Source organism: Bos javanicus, chromosome 25 (assembly GCF_032452875.1).
Source record: "Bos javanicus breed banteng chromosome 25, ARS-OSU_banteng_1.0, whole genome shotgun sequence".
Lineage (NCBI taxonomy): Eukaryota > Metazoa > Chordata > Mammalia > Artiodactyla > Bovidae > Bos > Bos javanicus.
In genome coordinates, this window is record NC_083892.1 from 2,132,893 (window position 1) to 2,148,576 (window position 15,684).

The 15,684-nt window shown below is 57.3% G+C and overlaps 1 protein-coding gene across 1 annotated transcript; it reads right to left on the reverse strand.

Moving 5' to 3' along the window:
- Nucleotides 1–1,770: 1,770 nt before the first annotated feature.
- On the reverse strand, nucleotides 1,771–9,134 carry PRSS27 (serine protease 27). The gene is made up of 6 exons (XM_061400903.1): nucleotides 8,715–9,134; nucleotides 5,327–5,353; nucleotides 4,686–4,848; nucleotides 3,363–3,634; nucleotides 2,625–2,794; nucleotides 1,771–2,198 (listed from the first exon to the last, which is right to left on the reverse strand). Exons 1-6 carry the CDS (start codon nucleotides 8,761–8,763, stop codon nucleotides 1,944–1,946), a joined length of 936 nt encoding a protein of 311 aa, XP_061256887.1. The 5' UTR covers nucleotides 8,764–9,134; the 3' UTR covers nucleotides 1,771–1,943.
- Nucleotides 9,135–15,684: the final 6,550 nt, after the last annotated feature.

Consider the following 15,684-nt stretch of genomic DNA (forward strand, 5'->3'; position numbering starts at 1 on the left):
TACTCTCCCGGGCAGGGTGGCCTCTCCACGGCGGCAGGACCTAGACTAGCCCCTGCTCCCAGCACCTGGGGCTGTACTCAGGACGCCCACAGCCTTGCCTTCCCCCCCACCTCCCCGTCAGGCCTCGTTGCACCTGCTGCCCCACCCCACTTCCCCCGAGGCCTCAGAGCCCATGTCTGCTCTGGAGAAGGAGCTCGCAGACGGCCCGGGGCCGCTCCCCGGAGCCACTGGGCAGCGCTCCCTGCCTGCCAAGAGCACGCCTGGGCAGAGGAGCGGACAGGAACGTGGTGTGTTTTCCTGCCTCCGTCCCCAGGGTCGGGCCGCAGCCGGTGCCTGCTAAGTGCTTACGGGTTCGTTCCATAAACAGCCGGGCCTGCGTTCCCCCAGCACCGGCCGAGCCAGCTGGGCCCATGCACGTGCTTGCATGTGTGTTTCTCTGTGCGTGAGTGTGCATGTGTGTGCGTGTACACGTGAATGTGAACTGGTGTGTGCGCGTGGGTGCACGTGTATTGTGTGGGCATGTGGGCATATGTGTGCAGCGTGCAAGGCCCAGGCCTCCCAGGACTCTCGTCCACCCATGTTCACTGAGCAGGGCGAGAAGCTGCTGCCTTTCGGGAATCGGCCAACACCGGGGAGTGGACTGGCTGGCTGCAGGCCTGCTGTGGACACACAGGCCAGGCAGAGAACCCGGGGCGGCCTCCGGGGACAGCCTTACCGTTGCGGCCGTGATGGGGTCGGAGTGAGCTGCGGGCCTGAGCTCTGCGCCTGCTGGATTCCCTGGCCGGGAGGGAGTGGGGTGGGGTGGCTGGTGGGACAAGGGGCGGGAGGGGCAGTGAAACGGGCAGGGGTGCTGTGGCAGGGAATCCCCAGGGATCCTCGCAGAAACCATGAACCACTCCGGCAAACGATCTGAACCCTAAACATGGAGCAAGGGGGAGAAGGGGGTCCCAGCCAAGGGAGCTGTTGAGGCCTGTCTCCTGGGGGCCTGGCCCACCGACCTCCATGCCCCGCCCTCCGTGGCCTGGGCCTCCCTCTTCTGTGTGACACCATCCGAGCCTGGCCAGCAGTGTGTGGACTCCAGGAGGGCCCTGCCCACCCCTGCATCCTTGGGTCTGGGGGCGGTTAAGCCTGCTGGGCTGTTGGGTCTGCAGGGTCCCCGGGTGCTTCCAGGTGGGTGTGGGGCCTTGCCTGACGTACGCTCAGGCGAGTTTACCGACCACGCCGTGACCCGGGAAGCTGGTGGAGGTGCTGCCCAGGGTCACAGGAGACAAACGGGCTCAGAGGGGCCAGTGGCTTGTCCAACATCTCCCAGCTGGTGTGGACCCCAACTCCAGCCCCCCACCCCCCAAAACTTCAGATTCAGGTTGACACGGAGGGAGGGAGGGCGTGGAGGAAAGGAAACTGGGGTTCAAGGGGCCCTGGGGCGCCAGGAGCAGCCCCCTGTCTTAGCCTTAGTGCGTCACCAAGGGAAGTTGTTGGGCGAGTCCAACAGGCAGTGAGGGTTGCTCCCCGATGCCCTGCAGAGCCCCCCTCCTCCAAAGCTCTGCTGGGCCCCCCTGCCAGTGTCGGTCACCCCCAGTGCCACCCCTGGGTACCCGTTGGTGACACATGGTGACAACCAGGTTGGCAAGGACACAGGCGGGGGGGAAGCGGGGAGGCCGCCTGTGTGGGGCTGGGTGACATCCAGCTTTCAGTGTGGAGCCTCGCCCCCACACCCCTCCCTAGCACCAGACGCCCTGCCCCGAGGGGCCACACCCAAGCAGCCAGCCCTGAGGTTGGGTCTTTATTGGAGAGTGAACATAAATAAAAATAAGCGGGAACTTGAGAGGAGGGGGAACTGGAGGGCTATTTACAAATGTACACCTTGGACCTGGGCGGCCGCTGCCCACCAGCCCGAGCAAGGCTCAGAGCAAGGCGAGCAGGGCTGCGAGGACCAGGACGGCTTAGGCGGCCGGGTAGCGTGCGGAGTTCCGACCAAGGGGCTGCCGGGTCCGGGGGTCCCGCTTCTGGGCACTGCCTGGCCCTGCGCGCTGGAACTGCAGCTCTGGGATGATCCGGTGGATCCAGTCGTGGTGGGAGGTGAGCCGGATGTAGACACCTGGGCGGTTCCGCCGGGCGCAGCCCTCGCCCCAGCTGATGACCCCTGCCTGCAGCCACACCTGGCCCACGAGGCACACCAGGGGGCCCCCGGAATCTCCCTGCGGCCGAAGCAGAGGTACCTGTGTCAGCGCACGCGGGCCGGAGAGCCGGGCTCCGCAGCTGCACGGCTGAGTGCCCGCGCCTGTCTCCCTTCGCTCGTCTCTGCCCAGGACACCCCAGCCCCTGCAGCCCTTCCTTTCCAGCCTGGAGTGCCCATTTCTCTAGCATTGCCACACTACCCACCCTGAATCACCTCAGAGAAGTGTCTTAAAGATGCAGCTTCCTGAGTCCCGCCACAGACCCACTGGCTGACTCCCCCAGGTAGAACCCAGGAACCTGCTTTCCCAGCTGGTCGAATGCATAGCTCTGGTCTGGGCCCTGCAGGTCCACCTCCTGGGCCTTGTCCCTTGTCCCAGGTGGGCTGGTTTCCGCCTGGGGCCCAGGCACTAGGGCTCAGCCTCGGCCCACCCCGCCCCAGTGCCCACCTTGCAGGCGTCCCTCTTGCCCTCAGCGAAGCCCGCACACAGCATGTCGTCCTTGATGGTTCTGGGCTGGAAGCCGGACTCTGCATCCTTGCTGTAGAGCAGGTTGCACTTGGGCGTGCTGATGATGGGCACGGCAAGCTTCTGCAGGGTCCGGGGTTTGGGCAGGCTGTCTGCGGAGGGGAGATACCAGGTGCGGCTCAGGGGACATTCTCACCGAGGGCCCCAGGCCCTGGTTCTCAAGAACCGCAGCTCTATCCCACCTGCTTTTCTCTTGTGTTTTTAGATCTTCTCTTCTGGCTGGAGGCTTTGTAGGACAGAGTTCCTTCTTCCCACCCCCCACCACCAGGCTGGGCTCTTTCTGTTCCCTGTGGCCCCTGCTCCTGTGTCTGCTGCCCTTTCCCATACCTACTCCACCCATTTGAGTAGAGATCTTGTGGGCCTTCCTGGTGGCTCAGACGGTAAAGAATCTATCTGCAGTGCGGGAGACCAGGGTTCGATCCCTGGGTTGGGAAGATCCCCTGGAGAAGGGAATGGCTACCCACTCCAGTATTCTTGCCTGGAGAACCCCGTGGACAGAGGAGCCTGGCGGGCTACAGTCCATGGGGTCACAGAGCCAGACACGACTGAGCGACTAACACACGTGCGGCAGTTTGAACAGAAGATGGTTGGTTCAGGGCGGCCCCCAGGCTGCCTTCTCTAGGCCCGCCACCTGTTCTCTCCCTGCCCTGCCCTTAGTACCTTGTTCACTGGGGGTGCCCCAGCCGGTGACCCAGCACTTCATGCCCGACTCAAAGACGACTGAGGGGTCAGGCAGACACACGGGGAGGATGTAGTTGGTGAAGGTCACAGGTGCCTCCAACTCCACCAGGGCCACGTCGGCGCTAGAGGCCATGCCTTGGTACTGGGGGTTGCTCTCGACCCGCTTCACCCGGGCATACACGGCGTGTGGCCCTGGCCTCGCCAGCTGCAGCACCCCCAGCAGGACCTGGTACAGGGATGTTTCAGAGGTGCTGGTGGGAGAGTAGAGACCCGGTGTGAGGCGGCCTGGGAGGCGTCAGCGGAAGTTAAGTGGAGATGAGAAGTAGGGAGGAGTCGGACTTCCTCCCCGCTCCCCAGGATGCTGACAGCTCAGTCTACATTTTGTCTTCCGGAGCACACTCTCCAGGGGGGTGTACTAAGAGATGAGGTGGGAAAGGGTGTAAACCCCAAGCAGCTTTAAATTCCCAGCTCCACCCTGGCCAGCCCAGCCACCTCGCACAAGTCACCCAGCAAGTTCTCTGTGACTCCGTTTCCTTGTCTGTAAAATGGGGACAGTAACAGTCCCCACCTGAAAGGCTGTCTGTGGGGGTCGAAGGAGATGATCACCCACCGGGGCCCAGCCTGAGGCAAGTGACCTGCTCACTCTGAGCCTGGATTTCTGAACTTGAGATGTGAGGTTTTAGAATTGCAAGAGCTGTGGCATGGAGAGAGCTGAGATGCCTAGGCAGCCCTGAAGGCTTGGGACCAGGCAGGTCATGGTGTGGAAGCAGGGTTTGGGTAGCTTGGTCCTTTGGTTAGGGCCAGTGTAGGTGACCTCAGAGTGAGGAGGAGGAATGGCCATTCTGCTTCGTCCACCTGTGCCCAGAGCCCCAATCAGGAAGGGAGTGTCTGGATTTGAGGTGTGGGAGGAGACAAGGAAGAGAGGCAGGCAACAGGAGGACCCTGCGGCCAGCAGCAGGGGCGGCCTATCTGGGAAAGCACCTCACTGTGAGCCCCCCGGGGGAAATGGACCCCTCCCAGTTGGGCTGGGGGCAGCAAGAGCCCGGAAGCAGGGGCTGCTGCTGGAAGCTGGCCCCGAGGCTGGACCCAAAGGGAGCCCTGGCAGGGAAGGGTCAGATGACGCAGACGCAGCCTCTCTCGGGCCGTGGGGGCCCGGCCTGGGCGCCCCGCACCGCCGTTGTCCGCGGGCCGGCGCTGTCCGCGGTGCTGAAGCCCGGCGTTTGCGGACGGCGCGCGGGGAGGGGGCGGTTCCGTCGCACGATCTGTGCCCCCGGAGCGGAGTGCGGGGCGCAGTCGACTCACTTGGAGAAGCAGTGCGCGGCGGTGAGGACCCACCGGTCCGTGATGAGGCTGCCCCCGCAGAAGTGGCTTCCGTTTCGCTGAATGCTGACCTGCCAGGGCCACTCGCCCTCCAAGGCATTCTGCCCGCCCACCATCCGGTTCAGCATCCGCGGGCGGCCGCAGGCTGGGGGAACAGAGCCGAGGCGGGGGTGGGGGGCGCTCCCTGGAGGCCCATCCCCTCAGGTGTGATTCCCACCCCCAAACCCACACTCAAGCTTTCTTATCCTGTTCACTCCCTGGCTTTCCTGTCCCTGACCCACTCCAGGACCTTAGGCCTAAGTCGGAGGCCTGGGCATCAGTCAGCCTCCGACAGTGGGTTGTGGGCCCCTTGCCCCTCACCTGTGACACCTGACCCTCTGGGTGGTGGGGGTGAGATAACACGGTTAAGGTCTTACCCCACACCCCCGGCCTGACAAATGGGCTCCCGGACCTTCCCCTTCCACCCCGCAACTCCTGTCTAGGCTCCCCAGTTTTCCCCACTGTGGGATTCCCGTGCTGGGCCCATTCATTATGGGTCTCACCAGGGAGGGGGTCCTGGCCAGTCTCAGAGATCTCAACCAAGCCCACTCCTGTCCCCCTACCCGAAGGCCTTGAATGCTTACCGTTCAGTGCCTCGCCTCCCCGAGTCCCTGAAAATGAGAAAAAAGAGGGTGATCAGCCAACTTTGCCCAAGCTGCAGTCTGCTCCTCCCCTCTCCAACGACTGGTCAGCATAGCCCATCCTCTGCTGCACACCCAGCCTCCTGTGGACTCCGCAGAACCGTCCACCGGGCACCTGGCAGGAGAGGCTGGCAGCCTTCAGCCACAGGTCCCCCATGTGCCCCCATGGTGTGCACAGGCCAGGCTGTGGGCCAGGACCAATCAGAAAGGCCAGGGAGGGGACCCCGTCAGGGCTTGACCCTCCCATTTGGGGCAAGAGGGCTTCTTCTGGACCCCACCAGGGCTTTCCCTCCACACCCCACACTCATCCTCATCTGGAAGCTCTGCGGAGGATGTGGCCTTCAGCCAAGGGGCTGTGGGGCCTCCCCCCAACCCCCTCCTCCAGCCTGGGGCTGGCTGGGATAAGGGGCCAGACAAGTGAGCAAGGCTCCACGTCTGCCTGCCCGCCCAGCCACTCGAGTCTCACTCATCTCAGGGGAGTAGAGAGGCCAGACGATGGTCATGCATCAGTCCTCCCAAGATCCCAGATTCCCAGGTGCCAGCCCCTCAGGTGTTCTGCCAAGCTCACAGGCGGCCCCAAGAGCCCTGCCGGGCCCCGCACCCCTGCCCGTGTGAGGGACAGTGGGGCGAAGGGCGGGGGGCACTCTTTGGAAGTGGACCCCTCTCCCCGGGACCACTGTCCCCCAGTCTCTGGACAAGGCACAGGGCCTGCCTCTTGTCCTTGACAGGCCCCTCCACTCCAGCTCGGAGACCCCAGCCAGGCCAACAGTCTCAACCAGTGCCAGCGCAGCTCCAGGTAACCCACCCCATAAAGAGAGCCCTGTTTATGGATCTGGTCACTGGGGTGGATCTGATCAGAGCTTGGGGGGTCAGGACAGCCTCTTCCCACTTCACACTCCTCCGACACCCCAGCCCCAGTAACCAGTCCCAGGCGGCTGAGGGGCCCTGGGGCCGGGCAGGAAATGGCTGGACTGAGCCACACCCCTCTGTGACCTTGGGGGTTTTGACAGGACCCTATTCTTCCAGCTGAGGGGCACACTCTCCAGTGCTGGGGGGTGGATGATGAAGCAGTTGCAGAGGGTGCTGAGCATGGGCCAAGAGGAGTGGGCAGGCACAGGCAGGACCAGCCACTCTTCCAGGTAGAGGCGCCAACAGATGCGTGGGGGTGAGGGCAGTCAGCCCAGGCCAGCAAGACATCTGCCCAGACACTGATTGTGTCAACAAGGGGCCCTTTAAAAATGCACACGTGCCCCAGGCGGACATTCCCTCCAGCCCCTCGTCTTAGTATAATCTGATTTAGTCAGATTGACAACCCCAGACCCTGCGCTCTTGCTTCTTGCACGAAGCTGAAACGCCCCGGCTGGCTTTTTCCCTCCCTGTGGGGCTTTCCCAGAGCCTTGCCCAGGTTCTCCCCACAGCCATCCCCGCTCCTGTGTGTGGATCCACTGTCCACGCCTGGGATCAAGGGCACTCACACCCTGCCTAGCAGACCCTTCCACTGAGGCTCTTCAGGCTTCTGCATCCCAGCCTGATGCACCTCGGCTTCTTGTTTGGACTGAGCCCCCGGCCTCTGAAGCTTCCCTGGTGGCTCAGATGGTAAAGAATCCATCTGTGATGAAGGAGAACCAGGTTCGATCACTGGGTTGGGAAGATCCCCTGGAGAAGGGAATGGCTATCCACTCCAGTATTCTTTCCTGGAGAATTCCACGGACAGAGGAGCCTGGTGGTCTACAGTCCCGGGGTCACAAAGAATCAGACCCGACTAAGAGACTTTGACTTCACTTTTCCTGCCTCTGAATGTTTGTTCACAGCACCGCTTTCCTCCTGGGTCTAAATCCAGATTCTAGAGAGTGCTAATCCAGATCCTAATCCAGAGTGCTAACCCTAACTGAAATTCTTCCCCCTCCTCCAGGCAGCCCTCCTTGATTGTACTGTCTGGGCAGCCTGGCTCCCTTTCCTGAGCTTTCTGTCTTCCCACTTGGCCCCACAGAGCTCTGCCCACCTTGCCCTGGGGGTGGAATTGTCATCTCATCTCATCTCACCCATGAGCTCAGGATCTCTGTGGAAGCAGGGCCCACATCCTGGGAGCCTGAGCCCAGGGAATATATAAGTGGGACAGTGGGAGCAGGACTTCCTGGGGAAGAGCGATGTGGAGACCCAGGCTGGGCAGGGTGGGCGTCCTGTTGGGGCTGGGTAAGCCAGCGGGGTGTCAGCCCCCTCCTCTGGATCCAGGGCCCTTCTGCTCCTGTATCTGGTTGTGGAGGCAGGAGAGGCCCAAGGCTTTAGGAGGAACAGCCAGAGATGAGAGGCCAAGATGGTGCTGAAGGAGTTCAGGCCTCTGGTGTCAGCTATTGGAGAGCCAAGTGCAGGCCGCTGTTTGCACTTTGGCAATGACCTCGATTACTCTACCCACCAGGAGTAATCACAGGGTTACACACCCTGGCAGAGATGAGCTCCCTCAAAGAACGCTGTTATCCTGGTGCCAGGGGAGGAAGGCAGGGCAGCGAGGCCTGGGGGGCCCTGCGGAACCCAAGGAGTCTGGGGCCTCCCCACCGAGGTGCCTCCTCCCCTGTGGGAAGCCTGGAGCCCCGGCAGGGCTGCAGCCCAGGCTGACGGCCGGGCCCTGAGAGGTGACTTGAGGACACGGAAGTGAGGAGGTGGCTGGGCAGGCCAGGCGGGCCCAGGAATGCATGAGAGTTTCTCCAGCAGAGAACAGCCTGCCCAGCTGGGAGGGGCCTGGCAGGTGAGGCCCCTGGCTGACACCTGCTCACCCTCACTGGGGCCTGGGAGAGAGGCCCGGGTGCAGGAGCCGCCCCCCGCCCCCGTCTCCTCCTGCCTGCACCCCTCCCCCATGCCCTGCTAAGCGCCCCCAGCCTTCCGTGGCTCCCTGGCTCAGGCCACGCTTGGCCACACTTCCTGGCCTTGCGGACACTGGCCCTGGGCTGGAGGCCAGCAGTCTTGAGTTCAGATCCTGCACCCAGGCAGCCCTGTGCTTGTGCCTTGGAGACGGGAGAGACCAAGACGAGAGGAAGCGGAGTGCCAAGCCCAGAGCTTGGCCCTGCTTGCCCAAGGCAGTGGGAGCGGGGGTGGGGGTGCGGGTGGGGGTGGATCCTGCCCGGGTCACTGCCTCAGGGCCCTCGCAGGCCTGCACCCACGCTGCCTTCCCCACTTCACTCCCCCAGGTGGGATGTCTGGAACCTTCCTCCTGCGAGAAGAAGAGGAGGCCAGTGCTGCAGCCCCAAGCCTAGCCAGGGAGTGGGGACTGGCTACAGCTGCTGGCAGGACAGACCTGTAGGACCTGTAGGACTCTCCTGCAATCTGTAGGACTCACCGGACCGCAGCAGCAGCAGGAGCAGGACCGCGGCTAGCACCTGCCTCATGGTCTTGGCCTGGTGGAGTGCCCGCTGGGCAGGGGACAGAGGTGGCAGGAGTTCCGAGTGCTCGAGCACGACGTTCGGGGCTCCATGAAGTGGGTTATATGCTGCAGATGAGTGTCAGCTCGGCTATGCCGCTGGACTTGTCAGCCCGGCCAGCCCAGTTTCTCTCGACAGGAAGGAGGCACCCCAGAACTCTGGTTCCTCCATGACCTGGCCCTGAACCCCAAGGGGCCAGACCCCTCACCCAAGGATTTGAGGCCAGGGTGCATAGGCCCCATTTAGGCGGCTTGTGGCCTGGAGTTCTACCCCCTACCATGGCTGACCACACACCCCAAGTGACCACAGGCCCCACATAAACTGACTGCAGTCCGCCCATGAGACCCTCCCTGTTTCATTCATTCATTCATTTCATTTGTTCATTCATTCATATTGAACATCTACTTCGCAGGTGACGCTAGTGGTAAAGAACCTGTCTTCCAAAGCAGGAGACACAGAGCTGCCGATTTGATTCCTGAAGGAAGATCCCTGGAGAAGGAAATGGCAACCTGCTGCCGTGTTTTTGCCTGGAAAATTCCATGGACAGAGGAGCCTGGCGGGCTAGGGTCCATAGGGTCACAAAGAGTTGGGCATGACTGAACTCACGAGCATGTGCACACACGCGCACACACACACATACACACACAGTCCATGGGGTCACAAAGAGTCGGGCATGACTGAGCCCAGGAGTACGCGCACACACACACACAACACACACAGACACACACACACACACACACACACACACTATACCCTGCATCAGTGAATGAAACAGAGTCCAGAACTGGGTTTTACACTTTTAGGGGGGATGAGCACAAAAAAGTCCAGGTCCCCTGTGCTTATGGAACAAAGTGGAGCAGGGAAGGAGTCCGCAGTGGGGGTCCCCAACCGACATCAGCGCCCTTACCGGCCCTCCGTCCAGGGACTGGGTCCCGGCAGTTCCAGGACTCCCAAGGAGGCCACGACCGCCTGCGGGCGGCACCCTCCTAACCCACCCGGAGGTGGGGGCAGTGGGGGGGCTTCCCGGAACCGAGGGCTAGGTGGGCGGGGCGGAAGCTGGTTCTGGGAAGGCCGGGCTGGGTGACCGTACCGTGTCCCTGCCCTGGGCGTGGCAGGTCGGGTCGGGGACGTGCGGCCGCCGCGGAAGCGGCTCTGGGAGGAAGTTATCTGGGGCACGGGGCTGACGTCAGAGGCTCAGGTCTGGGCTCGGCTTGGGGCGGAGGCCGGGGACCAGGTCCGGCAGACCCCCGACCCCAGGCCTGGGATGGGGAGCACCCCCGGGGTGCGGCGCGCCCCGGGAGGCGCTGGGGCCGAGGCCGGCCACCCCCTCTCCATCCCCCGCCCCCCGGCCCTGGAGCGCCGGTCCGCGCAGTCCTGCCCTCCGATGTCCGGGCGGCCGGGCAGAGCCAGGCCTGGGGGGGCTCCCTCCGCTCCTCGCTGCCCCCTTCCTCCCAGTCCTGCCCCTGCCCCCCTCCTGCTCCCCTCCCCTCCCTTCTCTTCTCCAGTAGTTCGGGCCTGTCACGCACGCTCCCTCTCTCCCCGCCTCCTCCGCGGCCCCCTCGGCGCTGTGTCCCGGGGCCTGTGCGGGAACTGGGCTCCCTGGGGAGGGGCGGAGTATGGAAGCCGGGCCCAGACTTACTGGGGCTCGTTGCACAGGTGTCCTGTGCACGCGCTGGGGGCCCAGCCCTGTCCCGTGCCGGGGAACATCCAGGTGAACCGTGTGGAGGGCCCGGCAAGACAGAATGAAGCTGAAAATGTCTAATCGCAAACGGGGAAGTTTCAGGAGGTCAGGACAGCGACATTTCTCCAGCACCTGACGGTCGATTCCCTGGATCTCAGAGGCCTCTCAGATTCTTCTGGGCCAACACTACCTCTAGGGCATCCTTCTTCTTCTTCTTTTTTTTTTTTTTAAAGCTAATTCTAAGAAGGCTGTGCCTTGAAATCAAGCAAGCAACAAAAGTCAGGAGTGATCAGACAGCGGAGACACAGGGAAAGTTGGGCTCCCAGTGACTCCAGCGCCTAGAGAAGCAGCTCGTGTCCCCCTGGACACCTGTGGGCCTGGGGCCAGTGACCCCCCCCCAACCAGGCAGAGAGCTGGGGGGCTGCAGGGTGAGCAGGAAGCCAGGCCGCTTTCTCATTCCCTCCACCAAACAAAGGAGGAGAACTGGAATCCAGAAGGATTCAGAGACTTTATTATGTTTTATCAATTCCTCCTCAAAAAAAAAGTGGCTATCTACCAACTCCGTCAGGGAGCATGTTTTCTAACGTTAGAAGTCACGGTAGGGACTTCCCCGAGGGTCCAGTGGTTAAGACTCAGAGCTTGCAATGCAGGGGGCATGGGTTTGATAATGGCTACCCACTCCAGTATTCTTGCCTGGAGAATTCCATGGACAGAGGAGACTGACAGTCCTTGGGGTCGCAAAGAGTCAGACATGACTGAGAGACTAACACTTTTATTGGGAACTAATATCCCACACGCTGTGTGGCAAAGAAAAAAAGAAGTCACAGCAGACAACATAATAGAGACGTGGCCATAAACTAAAAAAATACAAGCAAAACTGGCTTCAAAATAAAAAAGCAGGGACTTCCCTGGTGGTCTAGTAGTTAAGATTCCATGTTCCCAGTGCAGAGGGTAAGTGTTTGATTCCTGTCTGGGGAACAGTGAACTCACAGGCCGCATGGTGCAGCCTAAAAAAAAAAAAAAAAAAAACAGTTTTTAAAATTTAAAAAAATTAAAAAGCAAACAATAGGAAAAATATTTGCAGGAAATGTGGCCAAATGCTGACAACATTATTGTCCAGAGCACTTAAGAAATTGATCAGGCAAACCCTGGACCCCTAAAGATGAAATGAATGAAGGACACAGACAAGTCTTGGAAGAGGAAACCAATTTGGCTAATAGACTTACTGAGAAATATTCAGCCTCAGTAATTAAAGAAATGCAAATCAAAGCCACAGCAAGGAGATGTGTGGAGTTATCTCAACCTTGGTGGAATGCTGTTAGTCGAGGCTATGGGGCAATGTGCCAGCTGGTGGGCACATAACTGGCCCAGCCCATTTGTAAATCAGTTGGTTAGTGTTTGCTTCAACTTTTTAAAATAGTTATTCCCTTTGAGTCAGTGAATTCATCACTGAAAGTCTATTCCAAGAAGAAAATCTTAAATACAGAAAAAGCATGAAGATGTCAGTGGTCAGCTCACTTAGAATTGCAAAAACAAAACAAAACTTTGTTTGGACATTGGTAACTAAAACAGCCTTTCAATATAACTTTTAAAAATTACACTTTCATGGAGAATGGGTAAATGTAGAAAATGCTCATGATATAAGAGGACATTTTAAAAGAATGAGTATAAAGATTTTTAGGAAGTATAATAACTGAAAATTTAAAATTTAAAACAACAGCAGCAACCTCCTAAAGAAAAGTCTGAAGAATGTTCAGCAGTGTCCATCTAGGAGGGATTCTGTAGTCAGTTGGATTTCTTTCCAAAGGAAAGCCAACTTTCTTTCCAAAGGAAAGCCAACTGACACTCATGAAGCACAACAGGTGTTCATGGGACCTCTGCTTCGGGTTCGTGGGCCAGTTCGTGGGACCTTCCTGTGATGCTCCAGCAAAGAAACAAGCTTCAGGACCCGGTGGACAGATGGCCTTCCTTCTAGCGCCCAGGTGGTGACTTGGTTCTCCAGTCTCCAAGATGACTCCTGGAGCCAGGTACACTGCAGTCTCTTCCTCAAGGGATGCCAGTGAAGAAGGCTGGAGCCCTCCTCGGTCCCATCCAACGTGAACAATCCCAGGAAAGGACAGTAACTGTCTCACAAGTTGCCCAGGCTGGTGATATGGCTACTATGTGGCCATGGCACAGAGTGTGTTAGCAGAAAGGAGAAGGGAAGGAAACAGGTCAGCAAGAAGCAATAACCACCACACTGACTCCAGTGTGAGAGTGAAATAAAGACATTTTGAAACATGGAAAGTCTCAGAAAATTTTATCCCCCAGGCACAATTCTTGGGAAGCCACGGGCGGGGTGGGGGGTGGTGGGGAAGATGTTCTCTGACTAAAGAAGAGTTAAACCAAAAAAGCAGGAAAAGTGGGCTGTAGAAAACAGAGATCAAACTCAGAAGAGGGAGATGGGAGTCTGTGGGATGCTGGTGAAGGGAGATTCCAGAACAGCAGCTGTGCCCCAAGCAGAGAGGGCGGTCTTCATTCACGAATACTGTGACAAAAGAGACAGGAATGCTGACATTGTCACAGTGTCATCATCGTGCCCTCTGCCATTGCGCTATCTTTTCAGTCGGATGAAACATCTAGAGCATGTAAGCCAAGAAAGAGGAAGACGTGAGACATAGGACAGGGAACCCCAACCAGGAGAAAGACAAATGGAATCCCAAGATGGTAGTTAAAGGGACATCCCAGGACGACAGTCCTACCCAGAGAGCAAGATCCCAGAAAAAGGACAATGGGTGTATCAAGGTGGGATTAAAAAGGAGAAGGGGGGGAGAAATGATATATGTTCCTTAATGAGTTTGCTCTGGTGGAGATTAATAAAGTGTGGGTAGGTACAAAGGAAATCAACAACAAAGGCGATTATTAACTTTAGGGGAAAAAATTAAGAAAGGAAACAAATATAGTACACTATAAGACTTGGCCATGCTCCCTAAAGTCCCATCCCATTATGGCATCAGCCAGCCTTGAGGTCCAGGGTCTTGTCAACTAAACTAGATTGACATGCAGTCGAGGCTTCTTGGGCATAATTCCTCTTCATCTGAAGAACTGTGAACTAAAGAGGTCACCCTGCCCACTCAACATGCAGGGGTGAGGAAGGGACAGATGACCACCAGACATAACCCACTCAGAGCAAGGACTGGTCCACAGCATTTCTGAAATCTCGCTAAGCAACGTTCTGCCCCCTCCTGCTCAGGAGCGGGAGTGCATATTGTCCAGAGTCCTGGAGAGACGGTCTTCATGACTCTTAGCTCTGCCCTCTGGGCTGTTGGCTTTGGCCTCTGAATCATCTGTGCTTTCCCATAAGACACGGTTCATGTCGATAACTGAATAGTTTTCTCTGCCAACCTGCTTCTTGTCTGTAGAAAGTTGGGGATCTAAAGAACTGTCCCTTTCAGTTCAAGTTTGTAGAATTTGCTGACTTCTTGGCATAAATAATGGAGGCCAGAAGACAATGGAAGTCTTTAAAGTGACTTCCCTGGTGGTCTAGTGGTTAAGAGTCTGCCTTCCAATGCAGAGGATGCAAGTTTGATCCCTGGTCTGGGAACTAAGATACCACAAGCAAAGAGGTGCAGCCAGAAATAAACAAATTAATAAACAAATAAGGGGACTTCCCTGGTGGCAGTGAATAAGAATTCACCTGCCAAGGCAGGGGACATGGGTTTGATCCCTGGTCCAGGAAGTTTCCGCATGCTGCAGAGCAACTAAGCCCGTGCACCACAACCACTGAGTCTGCGTGTCACAACTGCTGAAGTCCTCTCACCTAGAGCCTGTGCTCTGCAACAAGGGGAAACACTGAAACTAGAAGCCCAGGTACTGCAGCGACGAGGAGCCCCTGCTTGCTGTAGCTGGAGAATGTCTGTGCGAAGCAACAAGACCCAACACAGCCATTCATTCATTAATTAAACAAATGAGGGTCTCTGTAATTTATTCCTGACTCTTACCCAGCTAAAACAGTCCATCCATTTTTAGAAGCCACTTGATGATTGATGGTTGACCAGTCTGATTCTTGGCATTTACCCCCCAAAAGAGGCCTGGGTTGACTAAAAAACTGAATGCAAGATATGTTCTCACAATACTTGTGATAGTTTTCAGATCATTCTGCCCTTCCCTTCCAGGGTCCAGCCCCTGCAGGATCCAAGGGTACCCTCAGGATGGACAGCGTTGGTGAGAGAGATGACACGGGTCCTATAATGGACTGGAACCTGATGGTCCAGGGTCGAACGATAAGAAAATAAAGGAGAAAGAATAAAGAAGAGAGAAAGAGGCTGATATTCCTTGGTTTACACAGAAAGCCAATAAAGGCCCTGACACGGGACTTGCTCTGTTCATGGAGGCCTCAGGTGCCCTCTCGATGGGGTGAAGACGCAGAGTGCCTTCTTGATTGGGTGAAGACACAGAGCGCCTTCTGGATTGGGTCTTAGAAGCCTGGGCAAAAAAGTGAACTCAGAGAGCCTCTGTGCTCCAGGGAATCAGCCTGAAAAAAGAGAGAGAAAGAAAGACACAGAGACCAGAGCTCTGGTGAAGTGGGATCCGCTGCTTTATTTTCAAAAGGGGCTTTTATACCCTGAGTTACACATTTCTAGAAATGAAAGATGCAGAGTCATACAGAGTCAGCTCAATATTGCATCAGTTTTACCTTTATCAAAACCAGGACATTTTCTGCATACCTTTTCACTTACAAGGGTCTTGTCATTATCTTCTGGCTCAGAGGCCTGTTAACATTTTATGACCCTTTTCTGATAAAGGTTGGTCAATCAGAAAACTTGTTTTTCCTTTAAAGGGTTTTTTCTTTATTTTTTCAATCAGGGTCACCCTCCGAAAGTACTAAATAAAGTTACATTTTTATGGAGCAAAGGTGCAGTGGGTTACAACTAAGAAAGAAGGTATTACCTCAAAGGGCTTATGTTGCTGTTGTCAAGGCTACTGCTTGTTTTTCTACATTTTAACTATATTAACTAATGCACTCCCAGGCACACAGTGGGTAAGGGATAAGGAAACTTGGCAGCAAACATTGGCTCAACAATGAAGCCCTTCACCAGTATTATCTAATAATTTTTCACCCCTCAAAGGGCTCTATGCCCGTTAGGACTTTTAGAATGTTTTGGCTCCCCGTGCCTTTCTTGTTTGGGAAGTTGTAAACAATCATGTGCGTTAGTTGCAAGAGTATG

Bases quoted from the DNA above. Each gene is read 5' to 3' on its own strand.
- PRSS27 (XM_061400903.1), bottom strand. From the start codon at position 8,763: ATGAGGCAGGTGCTAGCCGCGGTCCTGCTCCTGCTGCTGCTGCGGTCC. The intron at 5,354-8,714 runs GTGAGTCCTACA...TCTCATTTTCAG, and splicing joins CCTGCTGCTGCTGCGGTCCG to GGACTCGGGGAGGCGAGGCA. The intron at 2,795-3,362 runs GTACTAAGGGCA...TCCCCTCCGCAG, and splicing joins GGGCACCCCCAGTGAACAAG to ACAGCCTGCCCAAACCCCGG.